The following is a 22,653-nucleotide window of genomic DNA, read 5'->3' as shown; positions in this document are numbered from 1 at the left end:
AAAGAAGATTTGAGAGCAATGTTAATGTTCACACTGTCTTTAATCGTTTTTATGCCTGTCTCGTTTCTTGGTGAACATTTAGGTCTACTATGCTACAATGTTGGTCATGATGGATGAGTGAGGAAGGACTAATGCACCTAATGCTTTTTTCCCGAAGTTTGTAAATGTTTCCTAACAAATATTAAACAAGTTAAAAGCTGCGAGTGGCTCTTTGGTGGGGTGTTTGAGAGTGAATTTACTGGGGTAGACTCAAAAGTTGACTCAATTTTGCAGGAAAAGTGCGTAGTTGGCATACATTATTGCCACTCGCAGGATGGCACCACCGTACGATTCTATCCAAATGTGATGTAGCCTTTCAGAATAAGAGCTAGCCATTCCGGTTCTGGCAGTAACTCGACTCCTCCTGGATATTGGGCGGGCCCACGCGGGTCTCGAGGCGCTGCGTCGTGAACGCGCTCGCCAGCTCAGGCCACGGCTCAGGCACGCACCCGCCGCGCGGCCACGCCACCGGCCAGGCTCTCTCTCTCTCTCTCTCTCCCCCCCCCCCCCCCACCCCCGTCTCCTTCCTGTTGTTCCAACTCCATTTTCCCATCTCAAAAGTCCACCTTGGCCGCTGTCTACCGCGGCGACACCGCGCGGAACAGCGGCGGAGCGCCAAAGGTCGCCGGCGACCACAGACGCCGCCGCCGGCCGGGTCTCGATACTACCGAGTCCTCCGGATCTTCCGCTCGACCGGCCCGCAACTTTTCCAGCGGTCACCGTGACGTCTGCTCCGTCACGCCGTAAGTCCTTCAAACTTTTTCTATTGCCCGGCGTGTGCGAGCGTGACATGAGCGCTCCTCGCCAACTTAATGACGGTGTGTCACGATACCGTCAGGCCGGGAGCGGAAGCAGTGCGCCGTGGCTTCCGGACACGGTGGTCGCGTGAGGCGATCGCGACACTTCTCCCCCACTACGACACACACACACGTACACCCGTCAGGTAGAATCGAGTTGGATGACGTCACAGACGGTCTTTGTTATGTAAGCGTGTTATTAACAAATTAGTTTGCATGTCTGCCTCGCATTTCTGAGGTTTGAGATTCGAATCTCGACTGCGACCTATCCGAGTGAAGTTTCCCTGTGACATTGCCTCTTACATTTCCATTTGTATTCATTGAAGTCATGAAATTATACATTGGCGAGTGTCAACACTTGTTTGTTTACATGCACCCTGCGACCGACCAGTCCACCTCAGTCAGCCAGGTTGATCTCCTGCTGACCTGTGACCCCAATGAGCGTTCGACTTCGATGCTATAAGCCTGGATTATTTTCAATATTTGAACACGTTGCGTGTCGTTTTGCTTCAATTAGCATGGCGGCTCGGATGTTGGAATTTGGGCACCGGCCTTCCTGTGTGGAGCTTGCGTGTATATTGTGTGGATACTTCCTCCCACATTCCAAAGACATACGTGATGTGCTGGCTATAAAGTGCCATTAACCTGCGATGGATCTTTTGATCAGGGGTCACCAACATTTTTGAAGCTGAGAGCAACTTTTTCTCTACTGATTAGTACAAATTGCTATCAATTAGATCAACCCTTTTGAAATAACAAGTTTGCTCAAATTACATTTAATCATATGTTACAATTATTATTGCTATAATTAGAGCTGTGGATGAAATCGGTTGACTCAGCTAAATCATCCGCAACTAATTGACCAACACAAATTGCGCTAATTCGGAATATGCCATTGTTTTTTTCTCTGGCACTTAGGTTTTTCATAAAAATAAAAATGATATAAGCACTACGAGAGATGTGCAATACTGCGTAGCGTGTCGAGCTTTATTCTAATCTAATGTATCCATACTCGTGGAAGCTGCCGATACTACAGACCGATACCTAAAACAATAAAAAAACCTTGAGTAAGTCTTCCTCAGCGGTAGTTGGCACCACACTGCAGCAATATGACGTATGGGTTCATCATCATATGCTTCAGAAAGATTTTTGTTCACAGTTTTATGTCATTGTGTTAAAGGACACATTTTATATATCAAAAGTACAAGAGGTGTGTTGAGAATCCCTAATAATAACAAAATAGGTAACATGGTAATATATTCCAAAATATTAATGGATTAAGAGTCAGCAACAGGTGGATTTTTTTTCAAAACCATCAGACTATAGACTATAAATATATGTAGACTATATTTTTGTATAAATTACAAAAATTGTATTGCGTAAGCTTTTATAGGTCAAATTTCAAAATGAAAATATCTGCAGAATCTGATGTGCGTGACAAAAAGAAAAGACATTATTGAACTCAGCATTGAAAATAAGTTAGGCGACACCTAAAGCCACCAATGATTTGAAATTTGTTGTTGACAACAAGTATACTTGATGGAATAATTCTAAAAAGTTAGTTAGTTCATGATAGTCAGTCCTTGTTAAAACATTCCTAGAAATTCACAATGCCCCATCACTCGTGTGCTATTTTTAGAACACTATTCATGTTGGGGTGATCCCTGCTTTAGATGGACCCGAGATGTTCTATGAGTCAATCAATATTGACCTACACCTTGTTTACTCGGGGTGTGTTGCCATGGTGACCGCTGGACGCCGCCACAGGACAAAAGCACAGCAAATAGTACGTGCCCCGCTACACCGAAGCGGATTCATCCCGCCGGGTGGCCGCTACACTCGAGTTGTTGCTAAAGTTAGCGTGCGTGGCTAAAGTGGGGCTCGCTCGGCATGTCAACAATTTGTGGTCGCATGTGTGTGCAGAAGTGTATTTTTAGCTCCATGTTGTTGTGACAGGGCTGATCTCCACCACTTGTATTGTCACTGATCAATACACACGCAAATGCACGCGCAAGAATGTCACCAGGTAACTCCGGGGGCCCGAGGCCAGGGCGTGGGAAGCGCCACGTCGACCGAGGTAGCAATCAAGCGAGGTGGCGAGAGAGTGGGGGGTGAGGGAATGAGGAAAAAGCTGCGCTCAAAGAAATCCATTTCGAGGACAACCTTTAACCTTTGTCTTTGGTTCTTTGAAAGGTAGGCTGAAATGGCGGGTGCGTCGGTCAAGGTGGCGGTGCGCGTCCGCCCGTTCAACGCCAGAGAGACGGGCCGCAACGCCAAGTGTGTCATCCAGATGCAGGGCAACACTACCTGTAAGACACACACACACACACACACACACACACACACACATGCGTGCACACTCAACTTTGTGTTGTCCTTCTCAGGCATCGTCAACCCCAAGCAGCCCAAAGAAGCGGCCAAGAACTTCACTTTTGACCACTCTTATTGGTCGCATACCACGGTAATGTCGCCAACACACGCACACACACACGATTACACAACTTTGACCGAGTGTGTGTGCGCACTCAGCCCGATGAGCCGACCTTTGCGAGCCAGCGACAAGTGTACCAAGACATCGGCGAGGAGATGCTGCTGCACGCCTTCGAAGGTGACCCATAACGACGACATGGCGGCAAAAAGTAGGTGCTCACCTTTTTTGTCTGGCTCAGGTTACAACGTGTGCATTTTTGCGTACGGACAAACCGGGGCGGGGAAGAGCTACACCATGATGGGAAAGCAGGAGACGGGGCAGGAAGGCATCATTCCACAGGTAGGTCAACACATACTTGATTTTTGTTTTGTTTTGGTCTTAAATACTTTGTGCAGATTTACTGTTCTGGATTTTGTCAGAACTAAACAAAGTTTAATTGAAATGTTATGTCTCAAAATGACTTGTGGTATCGGTTGCTTGATATCGGTGATTACTTAAGATTTAATTGCGCCATCATTTAGCTGTGCGAGGACCTGTTCCAGAGGACGGGGGGCAACACGGATCCCGACCTGACCTATTCAGTGGAGGTAACCCCCATCTCGCCACACGCTCGGAACCAAGCACCCAGCTGACAACAATCCCGCCGCAGGTGTCCTACATGGAGATCTACTGCGAGCGTGTTCGAGATCTGTTGAACCCAAAGTCCCAGGAGACTCTGCGGGTGAGGGAGCACCCCATCCTGGGACCCTACGTGGAGGATCTGTCCAAACTGGCCGTGACCGGATTCCCTGACATTCACGATCTGATGGTTGCCGGTAACAAAGCCAGGTCCGTTTTTTGCACCGCTGGAGACGTTCCGCTATACACATTAAATATTTTTTCCATAACCTTGAAGTGTCACTTAAAGGTCGACACGTTGGCTTGCATTTTGAGACATTTTCATTGATTGTGTCGGATGGGACCGACAGAACGGTGGCGGCCACCAACATGAATGAGACGTCGTCGCGCTCTCACGCCGTCTTCACCATCGTCTTCAGCCAGCGGCGCCGAGATCTCCTGACCCAGCTGGACACGGAAAAGGTGAGCGCCGTGTGCGACAGGACGCACACACGCACACTTGACACATGCGCGCCTGCGTCTTCTCAGGTCAGCAAGATCAGTTTAGTTGATCTGGCGGGAAGTGAACGCGCTGACTCCTCAGGAGCCAAAGGAACCCGACTCAAGGTAGGAAAACACTTTTTTTAACATTTGGAGAGTTACTGTGACATTTTATATGCAGGAAGGAGCAAACATCAACAAATCTCTCACCACACTGGGAAAAGTCATCTCTGCTCTGGCCGACATGGTACGAACCTCCCTCCACTCCAACTTTTTTTTGTAGTTCCTCCGCTTTGTTTTCATAGTCTTCTTTATCTTGCCCTAATTGGTTTTGATGGTGCAGCAGAGCAGCAAGAAAAGGAAAAGCGACTTTATACCCTACAGAGACTCGGTGCTGACCTGGCTCCTCAAAGAGAACCTGGGTGAGAACGTCACCGTCTGTGAATCAATTATTTCTGTCATTTATTTTTAAGAAAGGAAAATGAAAAAAACACTAGAAAAATAATTAAATGAAAATGTATTGCATTTAAAGTTCAAAACAAATTAAGATTAAATGCAAATGTATTGAACTTGAAAATTCAAAACTGAACTGTATTTGGCTTTTTTAACTGAGCGTAAAATGAAATCATGAATTGTCCTAAATAAAATTTTAAAAAAAAAAGATACTAATAAAGCAATCAGTCCCTTTTATTTTATTGCTAATCGAAAATCAAATTTTCCTTCCGTGCACGATTTCAGGCGGAAACTCTCGCACAGCTATGATCGCCGCTCTCAGTCCTGCCGACATTAACTACGAAGAAACCCTCAGCACTTTGAGGTGAGGGCATCTTCGTGCCTCCTACCGTGGACATAATCTGACCTGACCGCGCCTGCAGGTACGCCGACCGAGCCAAGCAGATTCGCTGTAACGCCATCATCAACGAAGACCCCAACGCCAAACTGATTCGAGAGCTGAAAGGGGAAGTGGAACGACTGCGGAGCCTCCTCTTCGCTCAGGGCCTGCACGAGCTCATCCACAACCAGGGTATGCTGCATTCCACTGTCGGCGCTTGCCGCATTCCATCATCCCTGCGCACTGCATTCCACACGGCTCGGCTACGCCGCTGCTCCAAATCATGTTCTGTGTGTGCATGCGTGTGTCATATTGTTCAACATCGGCAAAATCAAACTCCAATCCACAAATTTCCCTCAGAGGGTCGCTATGATCAGTAAATAATTTCATTAATATTATCTTGTATATCTTCTACAGAGGTAGCTTGACGTATGAGTTTAATTTTGGGATCTCCAAACCTTTTCCATGCAGGGCCCCAGACAGCGACAAAATGGAAGAAAGAAGACAATCCAATGTTGGATGTCAACAAATGCTAAACAGTTGAATGTGCAAAGCAAAATGTTATTAGGTTTAGTTATAATTAACATTAATAATGTATACACTAATAACATTGAAAATGCATTCCATTTTGAGGGGTTATTTCAATTTTAAAAAATAATAATAACCAGTCTTTTGTAACATTCCACGTTTTAAAATACTAAATAAAATGTAGTGTATATTGTAACATTATTTTGTGACAATTAAAAAAAAGGCACATCTAATTTATGACAATAATAATGATAATAATAATTTAAAAAATAAATGTTTTGTCTTCTAATCACCTTTTAACAAATTAGGATAATGTAGGATAATGTTAAGGGTATTTTTTTATTTTAACTTTGTTACGCCGCCACTTTTTAAATCATTAGAAGATATGGCGGATCAAATGAGAACGTGCAATAAATAGCCCCCAGGCCGGACTTTGGAAAGCCATAATTTAATTCATTCTGTGATTAAGTTTGTTAATGAATTCACCCATACTGTACACTATATCAAATTAAAAAGACAACAACACTCAAGTAAGGCACTTTTAAGAATACCACTGTGTATTTAAAAAACGAAAATATCTAATCTGAAGTCATGGAACCAATTATTCAATATTTTACGAGGGAAACGAAATGGTTGTTATCTACAAAAATGAAGAACAATAGCAATTTTAGCCCAGAATTTCTGTCATTTAGCAAGGTACGGAAAGACACGTTGTTTTCAAGGGCCGCAAAAAATTACGTAACAAGCCGGATCTGGCCCCAGGCCGTGAGTTTGAACCATGTTCTTCAAGTACACGTGTGCGTGTGTGCGTGCATGCTATGTTTGCAGACCGGTATTTACAGATGTGCGCATGCCCGTCAGCCTTGACATTCCAAAAGAAATGTGAACCCAACCCCCCCCCCACCTCGTTCGTCTCTCCTCTCGCTCTCTCCAGCCAACAACCATGACTCCTCCTCAGGGGGCGTATCCTCAGCGCTGACTATCACGGCCATTGGGACGGTCGATCCCAAAGACTCCGCCTCTTCAGGTGTGTTTGAACTTAGTGAGTCGGCGGATGTCAATCATCTTCCGGATGGGGAAGAGGAGGTTGCCACGGAAACCATCAGTAAAGAGGAGGCAGCTGAGAGACTGCTGGTATGATGATGATGATGATGATGTCCCAGGAGATGCATACACACACACACACACACACTCACACTTGTATGTGATCGTGTGGCAGGAGACAGAGAAGATCATGGCTGAGCTCAACGAGACTTGGGAGGAGAAGTTAAGAAAAACGGAATCCATCCGTTTGGAGAGGTGAGCCGAGCTGGTCGGAACATTTCCAGCCTTTTCTTCGCGTGCTAACCGCGTACGTGTGGCAGGGAGGCGCTCTTGGCCGAGATGGGCGTGTCCATTAAAGAAGATGGGGGTACTCTGGGTGTCTTCTCTCCTAAAGGGGTGAGTAACTTTCTTTCTGCGGCCATGGAAATTCATTTCAAAATTGGGTCAAGATTTAGGAATATAATCTGATCTTTTATTTTGAAAGGCTCACTCTGCCTTTGTGTCTGTGATTAGACTCCACACCTTGTCAACCTGAACGAGGACCCTCTCATGTCCGAGTGCCTCCTTTACTACATTAAGGAAGGGTTCACCAGGTTGGACCTTTTTCTCCTTGTATGCACCTCAAAGATGAGGAGACATTTTAAAGTGTGTTCCGTGTGTGTGTGTGTGTGTGTGTGTTAGGGTAGGACAGCAGGACGTGGACATCAAGCTGTCCGGTCACTTCATCAAGGAGATCCACTGTGTGTTTGTGAGTGAGACCAACGAACAAGGAGAAGGTGAGCCTGAGCACAACAGTGTGCATTTGTGTGCGTGTACACGTTTGTGTGACTTTCTCTCTCCTTGTGTGTGTGTGTTTTGTGTCGAAAAGCTGCCAGGAAGTGTGTCAGGTATCGCATTTAGTTGACTTTGTGGCATGTAGTTGTGTGTAGTGGTTGCAAAGTCGTGTCAAGTTTCCAGTCTGTGAAATTGTGGTCATAGGAATTATGCTAAAGAATTTTGAGAGTACAGTGCAGCATCATGTTTGCAGATTTGCTTGTTCATTGATTATTTTTAGAACCTTATTTGTCGACGAATTCACAGATTCACCGTTTATGCGCTTCGGCCAAAGTGGTATTCAGTCAGGTCAGGCTTGGCAAATGGCGGGCGATCCCTGTTTTCCCCCAAAAAATCTCATTTCATCTTCATCAATCTTGTTTTGTGTCAATTTTTGATTAATTCCAATGGAAAGTTCCCACGTTTGGAAATTGGAAGCGCCTGACATGTGACACTGCATGTTTGTAGTGGTGGTCACTCTGGAGCCGCTGGTGGGGGCGGAGACTTACGTCAATGGGAAGCAGATCACGGAGGCGGTAGTCCTCAAGCAAGGTGAGCTGGCCACGCGGATGAACGGCACAGAGCGACGCGACCCGCTAACGTCTTTACTCGCCCAGGGAACCGCATCGTGATGGGCAAGAACCACGTGTTTCGCTTCAATCACCCGGAGCAGGCCCGGCTAGAGCGGGAGCGCAGTGTCACGGCCGAGCAGCAGGGGGAGCCAGAGGACTGGACTTACGCTCAGCGGGAGCTCTTGGAGAAACAAGGCATTGACATCAAACTGGACATGGAAAAGAGGTGCGCCTGCCACTGACCTTTTGACCCCATGCCGCAGTCGTGGCTTTGATTGACAGCTGACGAGGGGATGATTGACGCGTTGCAGGCTTCAGGACATGGAGACGCAGTACCGCAAGGAAAAGGAGGAGGCCGACTTGCTGCTGGAGCAACAGCGGCTGGTGCGTGCCGTTTCTTCATCATTGTCAGCATCACCTTCACCACACACTTGACTTCAGACCCTTCTTGTGTGTGCTTGTACAAAGTACGCAGACAGCGACAGCGGAGATGATTCCGACAAGCGCTCGTGCGAGGAAAGCTGGAGGCTTATCTCCTCCCTCAGAGAAAAACTACCTGCCAACAAGGTACCAGTCGTGTGTGTCGCCTGCAGTGATGCCAGGTTACTAAGTAATGTGTGTAACAACTCATCTAATGCGTCAGGTGCAGTCCATCGTGAAGCGTTGTGGTCTTCCCAGCAGCGGAAAGAGGAGAGAGCCTCAAAGAGTCTATCAGATTCCTCAGAGGAGGCGGATCAGCAAAGACCCCAAGCGCGTCACCATGGAAGATCTTCGCTTGCAAGCTGTCAAAGAGATCTGCTACGAGGTCTTCCTCACTCGCTCGCACAAACACACACAAAAGAAAAAAGTTGCCAGTCCCAGCCAAATCTAGACGATCAGCAAGTCGCTCTTTGTCGTTATGCTGCTCTTTCTGAAACACCAGAAGATGGCTCCAAAGCACCCGGTAATAGGAAAGCAGTAATTGGTGTCATAGAAGTATTGCCGAGTGGTACATCTCAACTGAGAGAGAAGCTTTGTATGTCATTTTAGCCTGGTCGCTTCTCCTCAGGTCGCGCTGGGAGACTTCCGACACTCGCGGCAGGAGATCGAGGCGCTGGCCATCGTTAAGATGAAGGAGCTGTGCCGCATGTACGCCAAGAAGGACGCCAACGAAAAGGACAGCTGGAAGGCGGTGGCGCAGGACGTGTGCGACACGGTGGGCATCGGGGAAGAGAGGAGCCCCCCGTCGGAGGAGGGAGGAGCAGGAGGAGAGGCCGGCGAAGGAGGAAAAGCCTACGACCTGAAGGCTCACATCAACAAGCTAACGGACATCTTGGAGGTGAGATGAGAAGCTTAGCCGTGTCGGCCATATTGGATGTGAGATCTGGCTTTGAGTGTAACGCGGTTGCGACATCTTCACCTTTGCCACAGCGGCGATTTGGGGGAAAAGCGACTTGTCATATTTGATATTTTTGCTCATGTGACACCACACGATGGCATGTACAGGAAGTGAAGCTGCAAAACAACATGAAGGATGAGGAGATCAAAGCGCTGCGTGACCGAATGATCAAGATGGAGAGCGTCATACCCGTCAAGGTGGAGGGCGCTGCGTCTGAGCAGGTAACACACCGGCGGCGGTGCCTCTATTGGGTGGCGCTGACCCAATCCACTCGACGCTGATCTTCCGCCTCTGGCAGAGCGAGCAGGTTAACAGCGAAGAAGCGGAGGGGCCTCCGCCGAGGGAGGACCGTGTGCAGCGTCTCATGGAGGAGGACCCGGCGTTCAGGAGAGGGCGTCTCCGCTGGCTGAAGCAGGAACAACAGAGGATCGTCAACCTGCAACAGCAGAACATCAGTAAGAAGCTGCGGGGCCTCAACCAAGGCGAACCTGGTGAGAAGAACTCGGAATGCCTCTTTCATGTGCTGCTTACGTTACCCAAAAAAACTCAGATTGGTCTTCATTGCTCTGCTAACGTTTGTTATTCTATGGTGGTTTTTGAAAATAAAGAGAGGCGGGCTTTTCTGCTGGTTTCTCTTCACTGGTTGTCATTGACACTGATCACCCTCCTCAGGTCAGATTGTGCATCTCCCCGGGACGGGACGCTTCATCCCTCCCCAGGACTGCAAGCTTAAGTTCCCCTTCAAGAGCAACCCTGCGCACCGCTACTCGTGGGGACCGGCCAGTGCCGCCCTGCAGGCGCTGGGTTTAGGAGAGGGGGGGCTCCCGGGGGAGGGAAGGGGAGGAGCCGAGGGAGGTGGGGAAGACGGGACCCCGGTTCCCCCTTTCCAGTCCCCGCCCCCGCGCATTCGCAGCCCTAGCCCGCAACGCGCCTGGCAACAGAGGAGCCACAGCAACCAGCGGCAGCCGCGCTACCGCCGAAACTCATTCGACGGCTCCGCCCATAGCAACGGTAACCACGACGAGCAGCAGCAAAGGGGCGGGGCTCACCAAGGAAGACCAAGGCAGAGGAGGGGGCCGTCACCTGGGCCGGGTGGACACCGGGGGGGAGGTGATGTGGGCTTCCTCTACAACCAACATCCTGCCCCTCCTCCTCACCACCATCATCAGCATCTTCATCATCCCTACTACAACCCCCACAATGCACCATTTCCAAACTTCCATCCCGCCCCGCCCCCCCAAATCCTCCTGGGTCCGCCCTTGACCGGTTGGGGCTTCACTACGCCGCCGCCACGAATGAGACGACAGTTCAGTGAGCCGGACCTCAACAACCAGCAAGCCCCCTCTGACCTCTGAACTCTGAGCCTGGATTCGCTACTCCGACATGCTGTATACAGTAAAGCCCCGCACTTCACCGGCTGTGGGGACCAGCGGCCGCAAGCCATTGACACTCGCCCTGAATGGGTTTACAACTGCCTAGTTTTGTAGCTAAAACCACAAACCAGGATCCAAAAACACTAACTACATACTACATCCAGATGACTTTATTTTATAAGAGCAAACATGTACACACACAAAATCAAACATTGGTTGAAATTACGCCTGATATTTTAGCTTTAACTTTTGTAAACGATTCATTTAGAACAAATTAAGTAGTTTCATGTAATCTAATTTCATAGGGTGAAACGAACCAATTATTTCAATTGGTGACAAGTTAGCACATCTGCCCCATAGTTTAGCGATTGAGAGTTTAAATCCGAGCTCTGGCCTTCCCGTGTGGAGTTTGCACATTCTCCCTATTCCTGCGTGGATCTGCTCCTGGTCCTGCAATTCTTTTCCCTGCATGCCAAAAATATGCACATTAGAGTCATTGAAGAATCAGAATTATCCCTAGGTTCCAATGTGAGAGTCTTCCATCATTCAAAAGTGTTTACATATAGTCTTTTTCTTTTTCGCTTCAACTGAAAGGATTCTTTGCATTAATTTATAAAGCCAACTTAATTATTTTAATTCCAAACGACTTGAAAAGATTGGTTTGCTTCCGTTTAAGTAATGACTTTACATGAAGTGAAATACTTCAGGTTCTACTATGTTATTTACACGAGTAAAAGCTAAAATATTATGATAGATTACCTCAATTTTTTTTTAAGGTTCAAATCTCCGGAACTTCCACTAACATCCCAGGCTAAACATAGCTCCGACCCGACTTTGGTGCCACGTGTTGCAGAAAGAGTACAAAGTCCGAAAGATGCAAATAGTTGACTTTTGCAACAAACAATGGAGGAGACGCTCCTCGAAAAATAGAAACGAATAGTTGATTTCCTGAGAAGTGTCAGGACTATGCGGGGGATTCTTGGTAAATGTATGTGTGTGCATGTGTACACTGTTACCACGGAAACAGGTCATGTGCATGCGTGCAAGCTGTTTTGTTGACTTGATGGTGGTCATATGATCACTTGAGCTCCTGTGGCTTACTGCTGTTAGCTTGTTGTTGTTTTGCATTTTTAGCCCAGGACGCTAGATGTCTTATCATGCTAAGGCGTAGAGTAGCATCGGGAAAGCGCTTGAACACACGGACAACATTGTGTACAATTATGAAGATAAACAATATGTACAGAATGGCTTTCAAAGTTAGCAGGTTAGCCGCCAGCTAACCAGTCAAACCAAAGATGCTGACGCGTTTTTTGTGTATGTTGAGATGGACTGCAGGTAATGGAGCAAGTGAGGACGTTAACTGGAAAGTGAAAGGTTGTGGAGTTGTAGAAGAACATTCAACTGTACTCATGGAATTATGTTTTGGGAGATTTTTTGGGGGGGAGAAGAAAGTGCATAAGGTGCAGTCATTGTTTTGTTTATTTTATTTTATTTTTATTTTTTTGGAGGTATTCTTTTTCACCCCACTGTCATGTTAGCCAACGGTGGGCTCAACAAGACCCCGCTGAGCATGATGGGAAATTATGACCATGCCTTTAATGTAAACTTTTTTTTTTTTTTCATGTTCGTGCTTTCTAACCTCATCCTCACTCATATTATTCATTTTATTATTATTATAATAATTGTTATAGTGCATCTTCAAGTGGGGGAATCTTTTGGGTGCTGCTTATCAACGTGTGTGTGTGCGCGTGCGTGTGTTTAGAATCACAAGTGAAGGTTATTTTGACTTCTATCCAAGCTTTTGCTTTGTCATCGTCTCTGAACTTTTATTTTGCAGTCTTGAACCCCTAAGCCTCAAAAGACTGGAGCCCAATAAACACTACAGCTTCACAACTTTCAAGTGTGTTTTGTCTAGATTTTTTTTCCCAACAATTTGCTACACATTTTGCACCTTTACTACAATGTTGACATTCAAAGATCAGCACTTGAGTATTCACATGTAATTTCCATAGCAACACAAGGAGTTATCATAAAACACACTTCCTGCTGTCAATCAAAGTACACACACACACACACAAATGTGCAGCCATACATGGAGAGCATTTCATTAGCGTCACTCGAGTGTCACCATCAGCATGAAGCTCTTCTTCTTCGTTGTCCTCCTCTGCGCCAGCTTCAACGTAGTTACGGCCGTGGATGGTTGCCATACCGACCGGGATACGGACCACCGTGTGCGGATCAACTGCACAGGGGCCGGTCTCAACGGCCTTCCTACGGATCTCAAACGCACCACTGAGGTAACCACGCCATGGGATAAAGATGCAAAATTTAGATTTATGACAACTTGCAGTATAGTGAGTTTATTATTCTTATATGTCTTGTGACGTTTTTAGTTGGTGGTGTGCTTTGAGATTGTTCTCATGGAAAGCAAGTTTGGGAAACGACCTTTCAGATGATTTCTTAAACCGTGTATCGGTTCTTGTCCGTCACTGTCCTATGAATTTCAAGAAATGTCACTTTTTCTCCCGCGATTCGACGTTGAATGACACATCGCAGACAAGCGCACACTTCCTGATTCCTGTTTGACAGTTTTATCTCTTCCCTTGTGAGGTTCTCTTGTTCCCCAGGAACCAGTTTTCCAGCCTACCCTGGGAATCCTACCAGATCTTCAGCAAGCTCTACGAGCTGGACCTGACAGGCAACGAGGTGATTGGGAATCACGTGATGCGGATCGGACACGTGGCACTAAATCTACCTCGTTGTCACCTCAGCTGGGTCAGGTGATGGTGAGCACCACGCCGCTTCTGCCTGGGCTCAGTGTCCTCAGACTGGGCCATAACCGCCTCACATCTCTGGCCGGCGGGGCCTTCTCGGCTTGCCTCGCCCTGACACATCTCTACCTGGAAGACAACGCCATCGAGTCTCTAAGCGACAACACATTTGCTGGACTCAGCAAGTTGGAGGTTAGCTGTCAACATACTCGACTTCTTCAAAAAAAATCCCTTTTGTTTTCTGTTTTTCCACATCGTTCCTTTCAGGTCCTCGACCTGACGTCCAATCGCATCTGGGTTCTCCCGCCGCTCTTGCTCCGCCCCCTGGTTGCCATAGAAACACTCTACCTAGAAACCAATCAGGTGAGAGATGAAAGACGTTTTCCAATAGAGTCTTCACTTCCTCCGTTTCCTCCGCAGATCAGCGAGGTACCGGACAATTGGTTCAACCCGAGAGAAGATGTGCCCTACCTGTACCTCTCCGACAACCCGTGGGCGTGTTACTGCAGCCTGATGTATCTATACACGTACTTACAAGACTTCTCCATCAACTTCTACGTGCGCGATGGGAAGAGCATCTCGACAGACCCACAGAGTTTGGTTAGTCTGCGCACGTGCAAAACAAATCAATAGAGACATTTTACATTTCATTGCACCAAATTGACCTTCTTTCAATTAGTCATGCCTGGAGTATGAGGCCCAATGATGACATGAGGAAAGTGGCAGCTGACATAGCAACAGAACTAACCCAATATTGTGATCAATTTGTAATATTTAAAAATTTGTCAAATTAAAAAAAATCCAATCTTTTTGTACGTAATACCAATAAAATAGAAATGAGGTGATCGGCCCCGATATCCCATCACATGATCAGATTGGGCAACTTTCCTATCAATTAAAACCAGCCCAACTTGAAGACAGCAATCTAAGAGCATTTCTGTCTACCTTCAGTTCATAACAGTCTTAGGTCAGATGTGTTCCGTTAAAAGCCACGCCCCACTCTGGCCTTGCAGGTGTGCCAGTCGCCGCAGCGATCTAAAGGTCGAGCGATCATCCAATTGAACCAGGATGACATCTGTCCTCCTACGACGCCGCGGACCCCCGCCGCCACCGCCACCACCACCACTACCACCCTAGTGCCCAGCCCCACCTTCTGGGTCACCGAGGGTCCAGATGAGGAGAGTGAGGACAGCAGAGGCGATGGGGCCATTTTTGGGCGGCTTGCAATGACTACTTCCAGCACTTCACTTCCTGACCACTCTAGCCCCACAACCGCCCTGTTCAGCTTTACGACTTCGACCGCATCACTTCCTACGACCGAGTCACTTCCGACAACTCAAATGGCGTCGCTTCCTGCTACTACAGAGTCACATCCGATCACTCCGACGGCATATCTTCCTTCTGCTCCCACAGCTGTAACTGCCACCAGCTCTGAGGTTCCACGGACATGGGGATGGGACGAAGGTGGCGCCACTCCCCTCCGCCACGTGCCAGTCACCGGTGTGTTTTGCGTGTGGTTGTTCGCCGGTATCGCATGTCTGTGTGCAATGGGGGCGGTGAGCTCCCTCATGACTGTCATTCGACTGGTGGTCTTGTACAGGGCAGCGTACAAGCCACTGAGAGCCGCCGCGCTGGTGAGAGGGGGCAGACCCCGCCAGGTGAGGCTCTACGGCGGCACTGCAGCAGTTTATCGTTCGGTTCTCTTTGTGAGCCGCGAAGAGGAGGGTGATGGTCCAAGGCAGGTGTACAGGACATCCCTGCAACGTACGCCCGGGACACAGGTGGCCCTGCAGCAATGGAGTGATGTGTTGGGAGAACGTCAGAACGGCGAGGGGGGTGCGGGGTGGAGGCAGCGCTTTAGCGTGCTTCTGCGGCAGGAGAGGGAGGGGCCAGACGGCAGGAGAGAGGAGCGAGATTGGGTGGTGGGTGCTTGGCTAGCGCAAAACCTACCCAGCGTGACCGCTGACTGTCAGCCCTCCCACTGAGGTCCTCACTTTGATTCCTGTTTGCCAAGTAACGCTAACAAGGTTTTCTTTCAAAGTTTTAATTTTTGGAACCCAGAGCCCAATGCGTTTGCGCACGCGTGCTCACAAGGCCAAGAATGATCTCTGGGAATTGTGTAACTTTATACATTTAGATTCATTTATATTCACTGTCAAATCAGCCTCCGGTACGAAGCTTCGTACGGGTAGGACATTTTGGCAAAACATCGGAGTGACTCCTGATGTTGCTCGTATTAACCTTTGTCTTTTCCCTCGGTTTTAAGATCATGACGACAAATGTGTTGAAGAAATGTACAATTTTAGTGTATTTTTTTTTTCATTCGTCTGAAGCTTTCTTCTGTCAGGAAACTGTGAAGTGCTTTGTGATGTTTGTTTACTTATTTGTAATTCTATTAAAGTAGCATTTAATCAATACAAAGTTAATCTGTGCATTCGTTTGGTACCTTTTTTTTAAACGCTTAAATCTCACGCATGCGCAGATGAGAGATTCAAGTGCATTCTGAATGCGGTGTGGAACCGTGCTGCCCCTCACAGGTCTGTGTTGGTACTGTGACACACATAAGCATATGATGCGCTTCGCAGCACACACTTTAAATACAGTAAACACACACGAACAATGTTTTCCTCGTCATTCGAGAGGTTTGGCACATATTTTGAAAAGTTATTCGATGTTCAAAATCGGCTTGTACCCAAGGGCGACAACAAATAAAAACCATAGCCAGTCCTCGCTCGCAACAGTGACGTCATCGTGCGCCAATTGGCTAAACCCGCAGCTCCCAGAATCGCACTAGGGGGAAGAAAAAATAAAAGAGCGAGGTAGCAACAACAACAAGCAGGGCGACGACGACCAAAACGACTGTAGCTGCCTGTTCGCCGGGCGCCCAAAAAAAAAAAAAAACCCACACTTTGGGCCTCGTCGCCTCCTCGCCAACAAGGAAACCGGTGAGGAAAATCGCCGCGCTGGCTTGTTTGGCTTCTTATGACTCGGTCCGCGGTGGCTTCCGCCCAGTCGCAACTTTCTTTTGTTCACCCCAAGAGAACAGGTCGGCGTTTCAGGGCGTGTTTTTTTTTTTTTGTCGACTGAACTTGTAACAACCTTTGTCGAGGATTTTCTCGTCGTCGGAACAACCTTTGGAACGGCTGGTCGAAGGCAGAGATTGTTAGAACATTGCTTAATATCGTTGTTGTTGCCGCTACTTTACACCTTTTTTATGACTATCAACCAAACTCTGTTTTTGTTTTTCTTGTTGCCCAGATGTCACAATGGCCGCAAAGTTCAGCATCTCCGACAGCGAGTCTGAGCCCTCTGAGGAGGTAGACGAAGGGGACGACGGCCAAGGAGCCGCTGAAAAAAGAAAGGAGCAGAAGGAGAACCTCCGCCAAGGCCTTCAGCTCACCTTGCCGGAGCTCAGAACAGCAGGTGAGCATAAGATCGGAGCGGCCTCGCTCAACTTTTTTATGACCCGACTCGGTCTTCGTTCGTTCGTTCGTTCATTCATTCATTCATTCGTTCATCCATCCTGGGTTGGAAGCTCATTCGGATCCGGCCCAAAGCAAAATGTGTGTCAGCGTGTGTTTTTTTCCCATTAATCGTTCACTGTAAAATTTTGGCAGATCTTTCACTACAAAACCAGTTTAACTACGTAGTATGCAGGGTTTAGCAACTAAAAATAGCTCAGCAGCAATTGAACAATGAGAATTTCCAGGAATTTTGTAGAAAACATCATCTGAACAAATGCTTGTAAAGATGTACAGAAGTGTTGCTTATATTGATAGTTATTTGTTTCCTAGTTTGTTAAAGCTTTGGTGAATTATAAATATGATCAGTGTCTCAGTAGTTAATAGTGCAACTGCATTGTTTCATAAGCGTGTTTACTTAAAGTAACAAAAAAGTAAACTCATCTGGTTTAACAATTTGGATTTGAAAGACCTGTAAAGTAATTCCTTATGCAAGAACAATTAAGTGCTCTCCCCCCCAAATATAATGAAATTGCTCAAGAATACAAAGAAGCATGAAAAACAAAAATGTTCAGTAAATGATAAGTATAATAGTTACCAAAATATTACATTTTGTCCACCCCGTCTAGCGACGTCCGGCCGGATCCGGCTCAACTCGGAGTCCCTCACTTCAGCGGGTTCCCGAGACGAGGAGTTCCAGCCCAGGGCGGAAGAGGAGGCGGGCACGCCCACCGACGGAGCGCCATTCCGGGGACGCTCCAAGTCGGCTCCCCCCTCACTCTGGGCCGCCAAGAAATACGGCCGGCAACTGCGACGCATGAGTGATGAATTTGACAGCCTGTTGGACAAAGGGGTGAGAAGTGGCCCACCTGGGGTCTTAATTTTTATTTATTTTTTCCAGAGAATTGCAATATTGACCAGAAATGACCCACTCTCACCCTGTTGTCCAAATATTTGGTTTCAGGAGTTGAAGTTCAAGACCGCCGGCGGCACATCCCGGTCGATCCACCACTCCAAAACCTGGTGGAGCTATCTCTTCAGCCACCAGGAGACGGAGAGCGAGAACAACCACCATGACAACCACGCTTATCGTACCGAGTAGAGACAACGAAGAGGATTGGGGGGGACTGGGGGGGGGTTTCCTCCTTCACCGGACTTTTTGTCTCCAATCAGTGAAGAGACGCAGTGATTTTTCTTCAACTACTTTTTATGTGACTTTTGACCGTATTTCACAGGCGTGGTCTCGCGCCAACACTATGCAACGTACTGTAGACGGACGGGCAGACAGGTGCGTAGATGTGGTCGAGTAAACAAACGGTGGACCTCAAGCCCGGCCGGTCCAACTCGTAATGTTGCGCTGACTCGACTCAACAATCAGATGACGTGCAAAGATTTTTGGTCATTGTGGCCTGATGCTTTTGCACTCTGCTGTAGGAAATCAATCAAGGAAAGAACAATCTTGTACACAGACAATCTAAATCCAATTTCTGGTCATATGTCAGGGTTACTGAGAGGAAGTGACTTTTAAAAGCACAAATTCATAGGAGATGTTTTTGAAGATTAGAAGATTTCTAAAAGGTGTAAATATTGTTGTGGCGCGGCGGCGATCGGACCGTCTTGTGGTGTGGTCATGTCGTGTTTCACAATGTGTTTGCCTTCCATGACGTCGCGTTTTGTGACACCAGGACAGATTTGCTCGCGACTGAAGCGCTGGCAGGGACAGCCATTTTGGCTCAAATCGTCACACCATTTCCAAATGACTTAACACTGGATCAATATATCTTTTGGCTTGTTCTGATTTAGCCTTGAGCCCTATGTGATGATTAACAGATGATAATCGGTGCGCTACTTCTGTCTTTGAATGCTTTTATTGTAGATTCACCAAACAGAAATCAAGACAATCTAATTGGCCATTTTTTTTTCTTCCTTTTTTGACATTCACCCAAGTGTGTATTTCGATATTATCATCCCAGTTGTGATTATAAATAGACTGGAAATGATATCTATACCCCACAAGACTTTTTAAGAATATTCTGCAAAGGAGTGATGCAACCATTATGTATGAAATGTTTTGGGACAAGTATTCCTGTCAGGGTGGCGCCGCGTTTAGCGACACCATCAACTGAATCTTGTCAAATGCCTTCAAATCATTGTGAACGCGACGCCACACGGTACCGCCTTAAAACGTCAACACGCAATGATGCTGAAGTCACACTGAAGAAAAAAAAAAAAAAAAAAAAAGAAAGAAACTTGGGCATGTGCAGTCTGGCAATGGTATTACTTGAATCTGTGTGGAAAAGATTTGAATTCTTTTTTTTAATGGAGATTTGTACATGCATTTTCTCTACAGCTGTTAAACTTCATATCCTTAATGCTGTCCTGAATAAATAATACTTAGGACACAAAAAAGTGGCATTTATTTTTGGGTTGGACAAAAGCCTCATAATGTGACTCAGAACATTTACATAAGTTACAGGCCTTGGTAACTTGAGAACTGATACTGCAAATTTGTCCTCGTTGGCTCTTGATGACATTAGCATTTTGCTGTCCTTTGATTGGTTAATGAGAACAAAACTTGTTACAGGCAAGTTGGACTGGCAAAATACATCTGTGGAGTGGACATACTGATTTATTAATCAGCATCTCTGGTGAGTATGATGCAATCTATTCATCAGTCATTTTTTTAAGTTTGTTGTCATGATGAGTTAACTGTTGTCAACGGCTTCACATAATGTGGAAGGCACAGCAGTGTGCGATTAATTTTGCCTATGGATGTGAATTGTAATCACGATGTGATGGCGGCGCTATTAAAAGGATGAATCAAGTCAAGCCAGGCCGTCGGCGGTGGGTCCCGTCACACCACTTGGGAGGGATCCCAGCAGAACCTGTGTCCTCGTTCCAAAGCTGACAGTTTGCCCATGTCGCTGTCACTCAGCGTGAAGTCAAAGATTCTGGCGTTTTCTCGGATCCGCTCCGGATTGGACGTCTTGGGGAGCACCGGGACGCCCTGCTGCACTGCCCAGCGCAGCAGCACCTGAAGCAAACGGGAAATACAACAAGAGCGGGAATCAGCAACTTCAATACGGTTTAAAATTTTGCGGTCACTTTAAATGCTTTTTAATTTGTGATAGAAAAGCTCAGTTAGTAAGTGAGCCGTTCACCTGAGCAGGGGTGCGCTTGCAGTTCTCGGCCACTTGGACCACCTGCGGGTCAGTGAGGAGCTCCCCCCTCCCCAGGGATGAATAGGCCTGGAAGCACACGCCAAACTCCCGGCACACGTTCCTCAGCTCGGCCTGGCGCTCAAGTGGGTGGAACTCCACCTGAGGGAGGGGTCAGCGTCAACATCGAGGTGGATAAAGCACGTCCGATATTTGGTCCTCCTACGTACCTGCAGCACTGCGGGCCGCACTTTACAGCTTTCCATGAGCTCCCTCATGTGTGCCGGCGTATAGTTGGACACCCCAATGGCCTTAAGTTGCCCTTGTGCGTGCAGCTCCTCCATTGCCACCCAACTCTGAGCTCTGTTTCCTGCTCGCCACAATCGTAATAAGCGAGGAATGCGACAGAAGCTCTTACGCAAATCCATCTACGCGCCTGGGTTCCGCTGGTCAGTCACATCCAGGCCCCGAGTCCCAGGCCAGTGGATCAGGTAGAGGTCGATGTAATCCATGCCGAGGTTGGACAGGCTGTGGAGGGCTCCTTTTGTGGCGCCCTCGCCCTGATCGTTGGGGCCCAGTTTACTGCAGAGATAAGAATTAAAGTATCAACAGTCGCCAGGCCAGTGGGATTTGTATGTAGTACAAGTGCTCATACAACACCTTTAATTGGGGTGGTTATCATAAGTCTACAGCCAGTTTGAATAAGACACACCAACACACCTGGTGATGAACACATCCTCTCTGGTCAAGCCGTATTTTGGTAGGAGCTCCTTGAGGGCACGACCCAGCTCGGCTTCATTCCCATACACGGCGGCGCTGTCAAAGGCCCGGTATCCCGCAGCCAGGGACGCATCCACAGCTTGGAGCACGGCCTCGCCACCGCACAGTTTGTACATGCCCAAACCCAAAAGAGGCATCTGAACCCCAGTGTTGAGGGGGACGGTCGGCGCAGTGGAGGCTGAAGAGGACATCTTGGTCTGTGGATGTTCTTCAAGCAAGGAGGAGAGTTATGAGAGGAATTTATGAAAGCCACAGTGTGTGCAACAGACTGACTGAGCCAATGGCCCACTGGTCCCATGACAAAACTGCAACAAGTAGAGCAGTGTAGTATAGCACCGCGTAAAATTGCTTTAGGACAATTGGCATTCTTGATATAAGTTAATGCAAGAATTGATCAAACTCCGCAGAAGTAATTGAAACTTTTCCTAAGAAACAAAACAATGGATCGTTAGAAAACAAGCCTGCCTATATTGACTTTTTTAACAATATTTTGAACTCAAATACACGAATAAACGTGACAAAGTTTCGTGTACGTAAGTCAAAGTATTGGTAAAGACTCGTGTAGTGAATGTTATGGTGCAGTACAGTCATCAAGTAAATTGACTTGGTGGCGAGTATCCACCACTGACTACCACAACTAGCTGGTCCTTTGCATTGATATGTTAGTGAGACGCGATCTCACCTATCTTGGTCTTTCTGTTGCCTTCTTCGTTATAAAAGGGTGAAAAGAGAAAGTAAGTGGAAGAAACGAAGATTGCAGGCAATAAACACGCACAAGAAGATATTGGCTAGACCCTTGGACTGGTTATTTATACTGTTCAAAATTGTACGTACACATCGACGCCATATTGGATGTGGCAAATTTGAGACAAAGGTTTATTTAAGTCTTTATTTACGGTTACCAATGTAAGCGACTTTGGTATAGTGATATTAGACAAATATTAAATGTAACAAAGCCTATGAAAGTACATTTTATTCATCACAATAAAAGTGGCATATATGTACTAAAATACAGTTAGTGTGCATGTGAATGGATTAATGACAGTCAGAGCACAAGTTGTGCACTTTCAGTCTTGCAACAAGTTCCACGTGAGAATGATCACAGCAAATCGGATACGATTGACACAGATTAATTTATTGCTTCTGTGTTTATTAAAAAGTTCACGAGATGAGGACTGTGAAAAATATTTGCACAAAACACAAAATCGGGGGCGGGGTTTGCATTGTATTAATACATACATAAAGAATTCTTTTTCAGAATCGTTCAATACAAACGGGTGAAAGATTCCGAACACATCTTTCTTTGCCTTGTTGCTAGGGGAAGAAGCATGTAGCGTACGACGCGCTGTAATTGGCCAGGAGCCCGCCTCATCAGCCAATCAGATATCAGCAATTCCTCCGGCATGTGAAATCAACAGTGATGATTTTATTTATATATATATATATATATATATATATATATATATATATATATATATATATATATATATATATATATATATACATTTAAAAAAAATAACTGGTCAAAATAACATAGACACTTTAAATGGAATGATAACAAATACCAGTTATTATGAC

General features: G+C 46.7%; 4 protein-coding genes across 10 annotated transcripts; 3 read left to right on the top strand and 1 right to left on the bottom strand.

Moving 5' to 3' along the window:
- The first annotated feature begins 530 nt into the window (after nucleotides 1-530).
- LOC148403646 (kinesin-like protein KIF1C) lies at nucleotides 531-12,805 on the top strand. 2 transcript variants are annotated; one of them, XM_088368453.1, is made up of 27 exons: nucleotides 531-782; nucleotides 3,034-3,145; nucleotides 3,221-3,297; nucleotides 3,366-3,444; nucleotides 3,506-3,606; nucleotides 3,789-3,854; nucleotides 3,917-4,095; nucleotides 4,236-4,347; nucleotides 4,414-4,491; nucleotides 4,547-4,612; nucleotides 4,712-4,787; nucleotides 5,104-5,182; nucleotides 5,241-5,389; nucleotides 6,660-6,859; nucleotides 6,945-7,024; nucleotides 7,090-7,165; nucleotides 7,283-7,362; nucleotides 7,451-7,545; nucleotides 8,051-8,134; nucleotides 8,200-8,380; nucleotides 8,466-8,538; nucleotides 8,623-8,721; nucleotides 8,798-8,959; nucleotides 9,203-9,472; nucleotides 9,640-9,753; nucleotides 9,831-10,023; nucleotides 10,205-12,805. In XM_088368453.1, exons 2-27 carry the CDS (start codon nucleotides 3,040-3,042, stop codon nucleotides 10,885-10,887), a joined length of 3,558 nt encoding a protein of 1,185 aa, XP_088224579.1. In that variant the 5' UTR covers nucleotides 531-782; nucleotides 3,034-3,039; the 3' UTR covers nucleotides 10,888-12,805. The 2 variants fall into 2 exon arrangements, with proteins under 2 accessions (XP_088224579.1, XP_088224574.1); XM_088368448.1 differs by having other exon boundaries at nucleotides 4,709-4,787.
- A 191-nt stretch (nucleotides 12,806-12,996) lies between these two features.
- Nucleotides 12,997-16,102, top strand: gp1ba (glycoprotein Ib platelet subunit alpha). 4 transcript variants are annotated; one of them, XM_088372703.1, is made up of 6 exons: nucleotides 12,997-13,202; nucleotides 13,516-13,611; nucleotides 13,677-13,868; nucleotides 13,944-14,039; nucleotides 14,097-14,276; nucleotides 14,690-16,102. In XM_088372703.1, the coding sequence occupies exons 1-6, from the start codon at nucleotides 13,041-13,043 to the stop codon at nucleotides 15,659-15,661; spliced, it is 1,698 nt and encodes a 565-aa protein (XP_088228829.1). In that variant the 5' UTR covers nucleotides 12,997-13,040; the 3' UTR covers nucleotides 15,662-16,102. The 4 variants fall into 4 exon arrangements, with proteins under 4 accessions (XP_088228829.1, XP_088228820.1, XP_088228811.1 ...); XM_088372694.1 differs by having other exon boundaries at nucleotides 13,944-14,276; XM_088372685.1 differs by having other exon boundaries at nucleotides 13,677-14,039.
- Nucleotides 16,103-16,457: 355 nt separating this feature from the next.
- badb (BCL2 associated agonist of cell death b) lies at nucleotides 16,458-19,145 on the top strand. Of its 2 annotated transcripts, none has more exons than XM_088372939.1 (4): nucleotides 16,458-16,621; nucleotides 16,935-17,099; nucleotides 17,767-17,990; nucleotides 18,102-19,145. In XM_088372939.1, exons 2-4 carry the CDS (start codon nucleotides 16,943-16,945, stop codon nucleotides 18,237-18,239), a joined length of 519 nt encoding a protein of 172 aa, XP_088229065.1. In that variant the 5' UTR covers nucleotides 16,458-16,621; nucleotides 16,935-16,942; the 3' UTR covers nucleotides 18,240-19,145. The 2 variants fall into 2 exon arrangements, with proteins under 2 accessions (XP_088229065.1, XP_088229074.1); XM_088372948.1 differs by lacking the exon at nucleotides 16,458-16,621 and adding an exon at nucleotides 16,685-16,838.
- A 390-nt stretch (nucleotides 19,146-19,535) lies between these two features.
- Nucleotides 19,536-21,901, bottom strand: LOC148403643 (uncharacterized). Of its 2 annotated transcripts, none has more exons than XM_088372918.1 (6): nucleotides 21,758-21,901; nucleotides 21,016-21,283; nucleotides 20,732-20,877; nucleotides 20,526-20,665; nucleotides 20,299-20,457; nucleotides 19,536-20,171 (listed from the first exon to the last, which is right to left on the bottom strand). In XM_088372918.1, exons 2-6 carry the CDS (start codon nucleotides 21,264-21,266, stop codon nucleotides 19,992-19,994), a joined length of 876 nt encoding a protein of 291 aa, XP_088229044.1. In that variant the 5' UTR covers nucleotides 21,267-21,283; nucleotides 21,758-21,901; the 3' UTR covers nucleotides 19,536-19,991. The 2 variants fall into 2 exon arrangements, with proteins under 2 accessions (XP_088229044.1, XP_088229054.1); XM_088372928.1 differs by having other exon boundaries at nucleotides 21,016-21,272; nucleotides 21,758-21,883.
- Between the last annotated feature and the right edge of the window lie 752 nt (nucleotides 21,902-22,653).

This window comes from Syngnathus floridae, chromosome 1 (genome assembly GCF_059516105.1).
Source record: "Syngnathus floridae isolate MCC-2025c chromosome 1, RoL_Sflo_1.0, whole genome shotgun sequence".
Taxonomy (NCBI): domain Eukaryota; kingdom Metazoa; phylum Chordata; class Actinopteri; order Syngnathiformes; family Syngnathidae; genus Syngnathus; species Syngnathus floridae.
Note: the sequence above shows the minus strand (reverse complement) of the source record. Positions and strands in the feature narration are given on the sequence as shown.

Excerpts from the sequence above, each read along its gene's own strand:
- LOC148403643 (XM_088372918.1), bottom strand. The coding sequence starts at position 21,266 with ATGTCCTCTTCAGCCTCCACTGCGCCGACCGTCCCCCTCAACACTGGG. Across the intron at positions 20,666-20,731 it reads GACTGACCAGCGGAACCCAG|GAAACAGAGCTCAGAGTTGG; the intron begins GCGCGTAGATGG and ends TGTGGCGAGCAG. Across the intron at positions 20,458-20,525 it reads TGCGGCCCGCAGTGCTGCAG|GTGGAGTTCCACCCACTTGA; the intron begins GTACGTAGGAGG and ends CCCCTCCCTCAG.
- badb (XM_088372939.1), top strand. The coding sequence starts at position 16,943 with ATGGCCGCAAAGTTCAGCATCTCCGACAGCGAGTCTGAGCCCTCTGAG. Across the intron at positions 17,100-17,766 it reads GCCGGAGCTCAGAACAGCAG|CGACGTCCGGCCGGATCCGG; the intron begins GTGAGCATAAGA and ends CACCCCGTCTAG. Across the intron at positions 17,991-18,101 it reads ACAGCCTGTTGGACAAAGGG|GAGTTGAAGTTCAAGACCGC; the intron begins GTGAGAAGTGGC and ends ATTTGGTTTCAG.
- gp1ba (XM_088372676.1), top strand. The coding sequence starts at position 13,041 with ATGAAGCTCTTCTTCTTCGTTGTCCTCCTCTGCGCCAGCTTCAACGTA. Across the intron at positions 13,612-13,676 it reads TGGACCTGACAGGCAACGAG|CTGGGTCAGGTGATGGTGAG; the intron begins GTGATTGGGAAT and ends TTGTCACCTCAG. Across the intron at positions 14,277-14,689 it reads CGACAGACCCACAGAGTTTG|GTGTGCCAGTCGCCGCAGCG; the intron begins GTTAGTCTGCGC and ends CTGGCCTTGCAG.
- LOC148403646 (XM_088368448.1), top strand. The coding sequence starts at position 3,040 with ATGGCGGGTGCGTCGGTCAAGGTGGCGGTGCGCGTCCGCCCGTTCAAC. Across the intron at positions 6,860-6,944 it reads AGGCAGCTGAGAGACTGCTG|GAGACAGAGAAGATCATGGC; the intron begins GTATGATGATGA and ends ATCGTGTGGCAG. Across the intron at positions 8,722-8,797 it reads AAAAACTACCTGCCAACAAG|GTGCAGTCCATCGTGAAGCG; the intron begins GTACCAGTCGTG and ends CTAATGCGTCAG.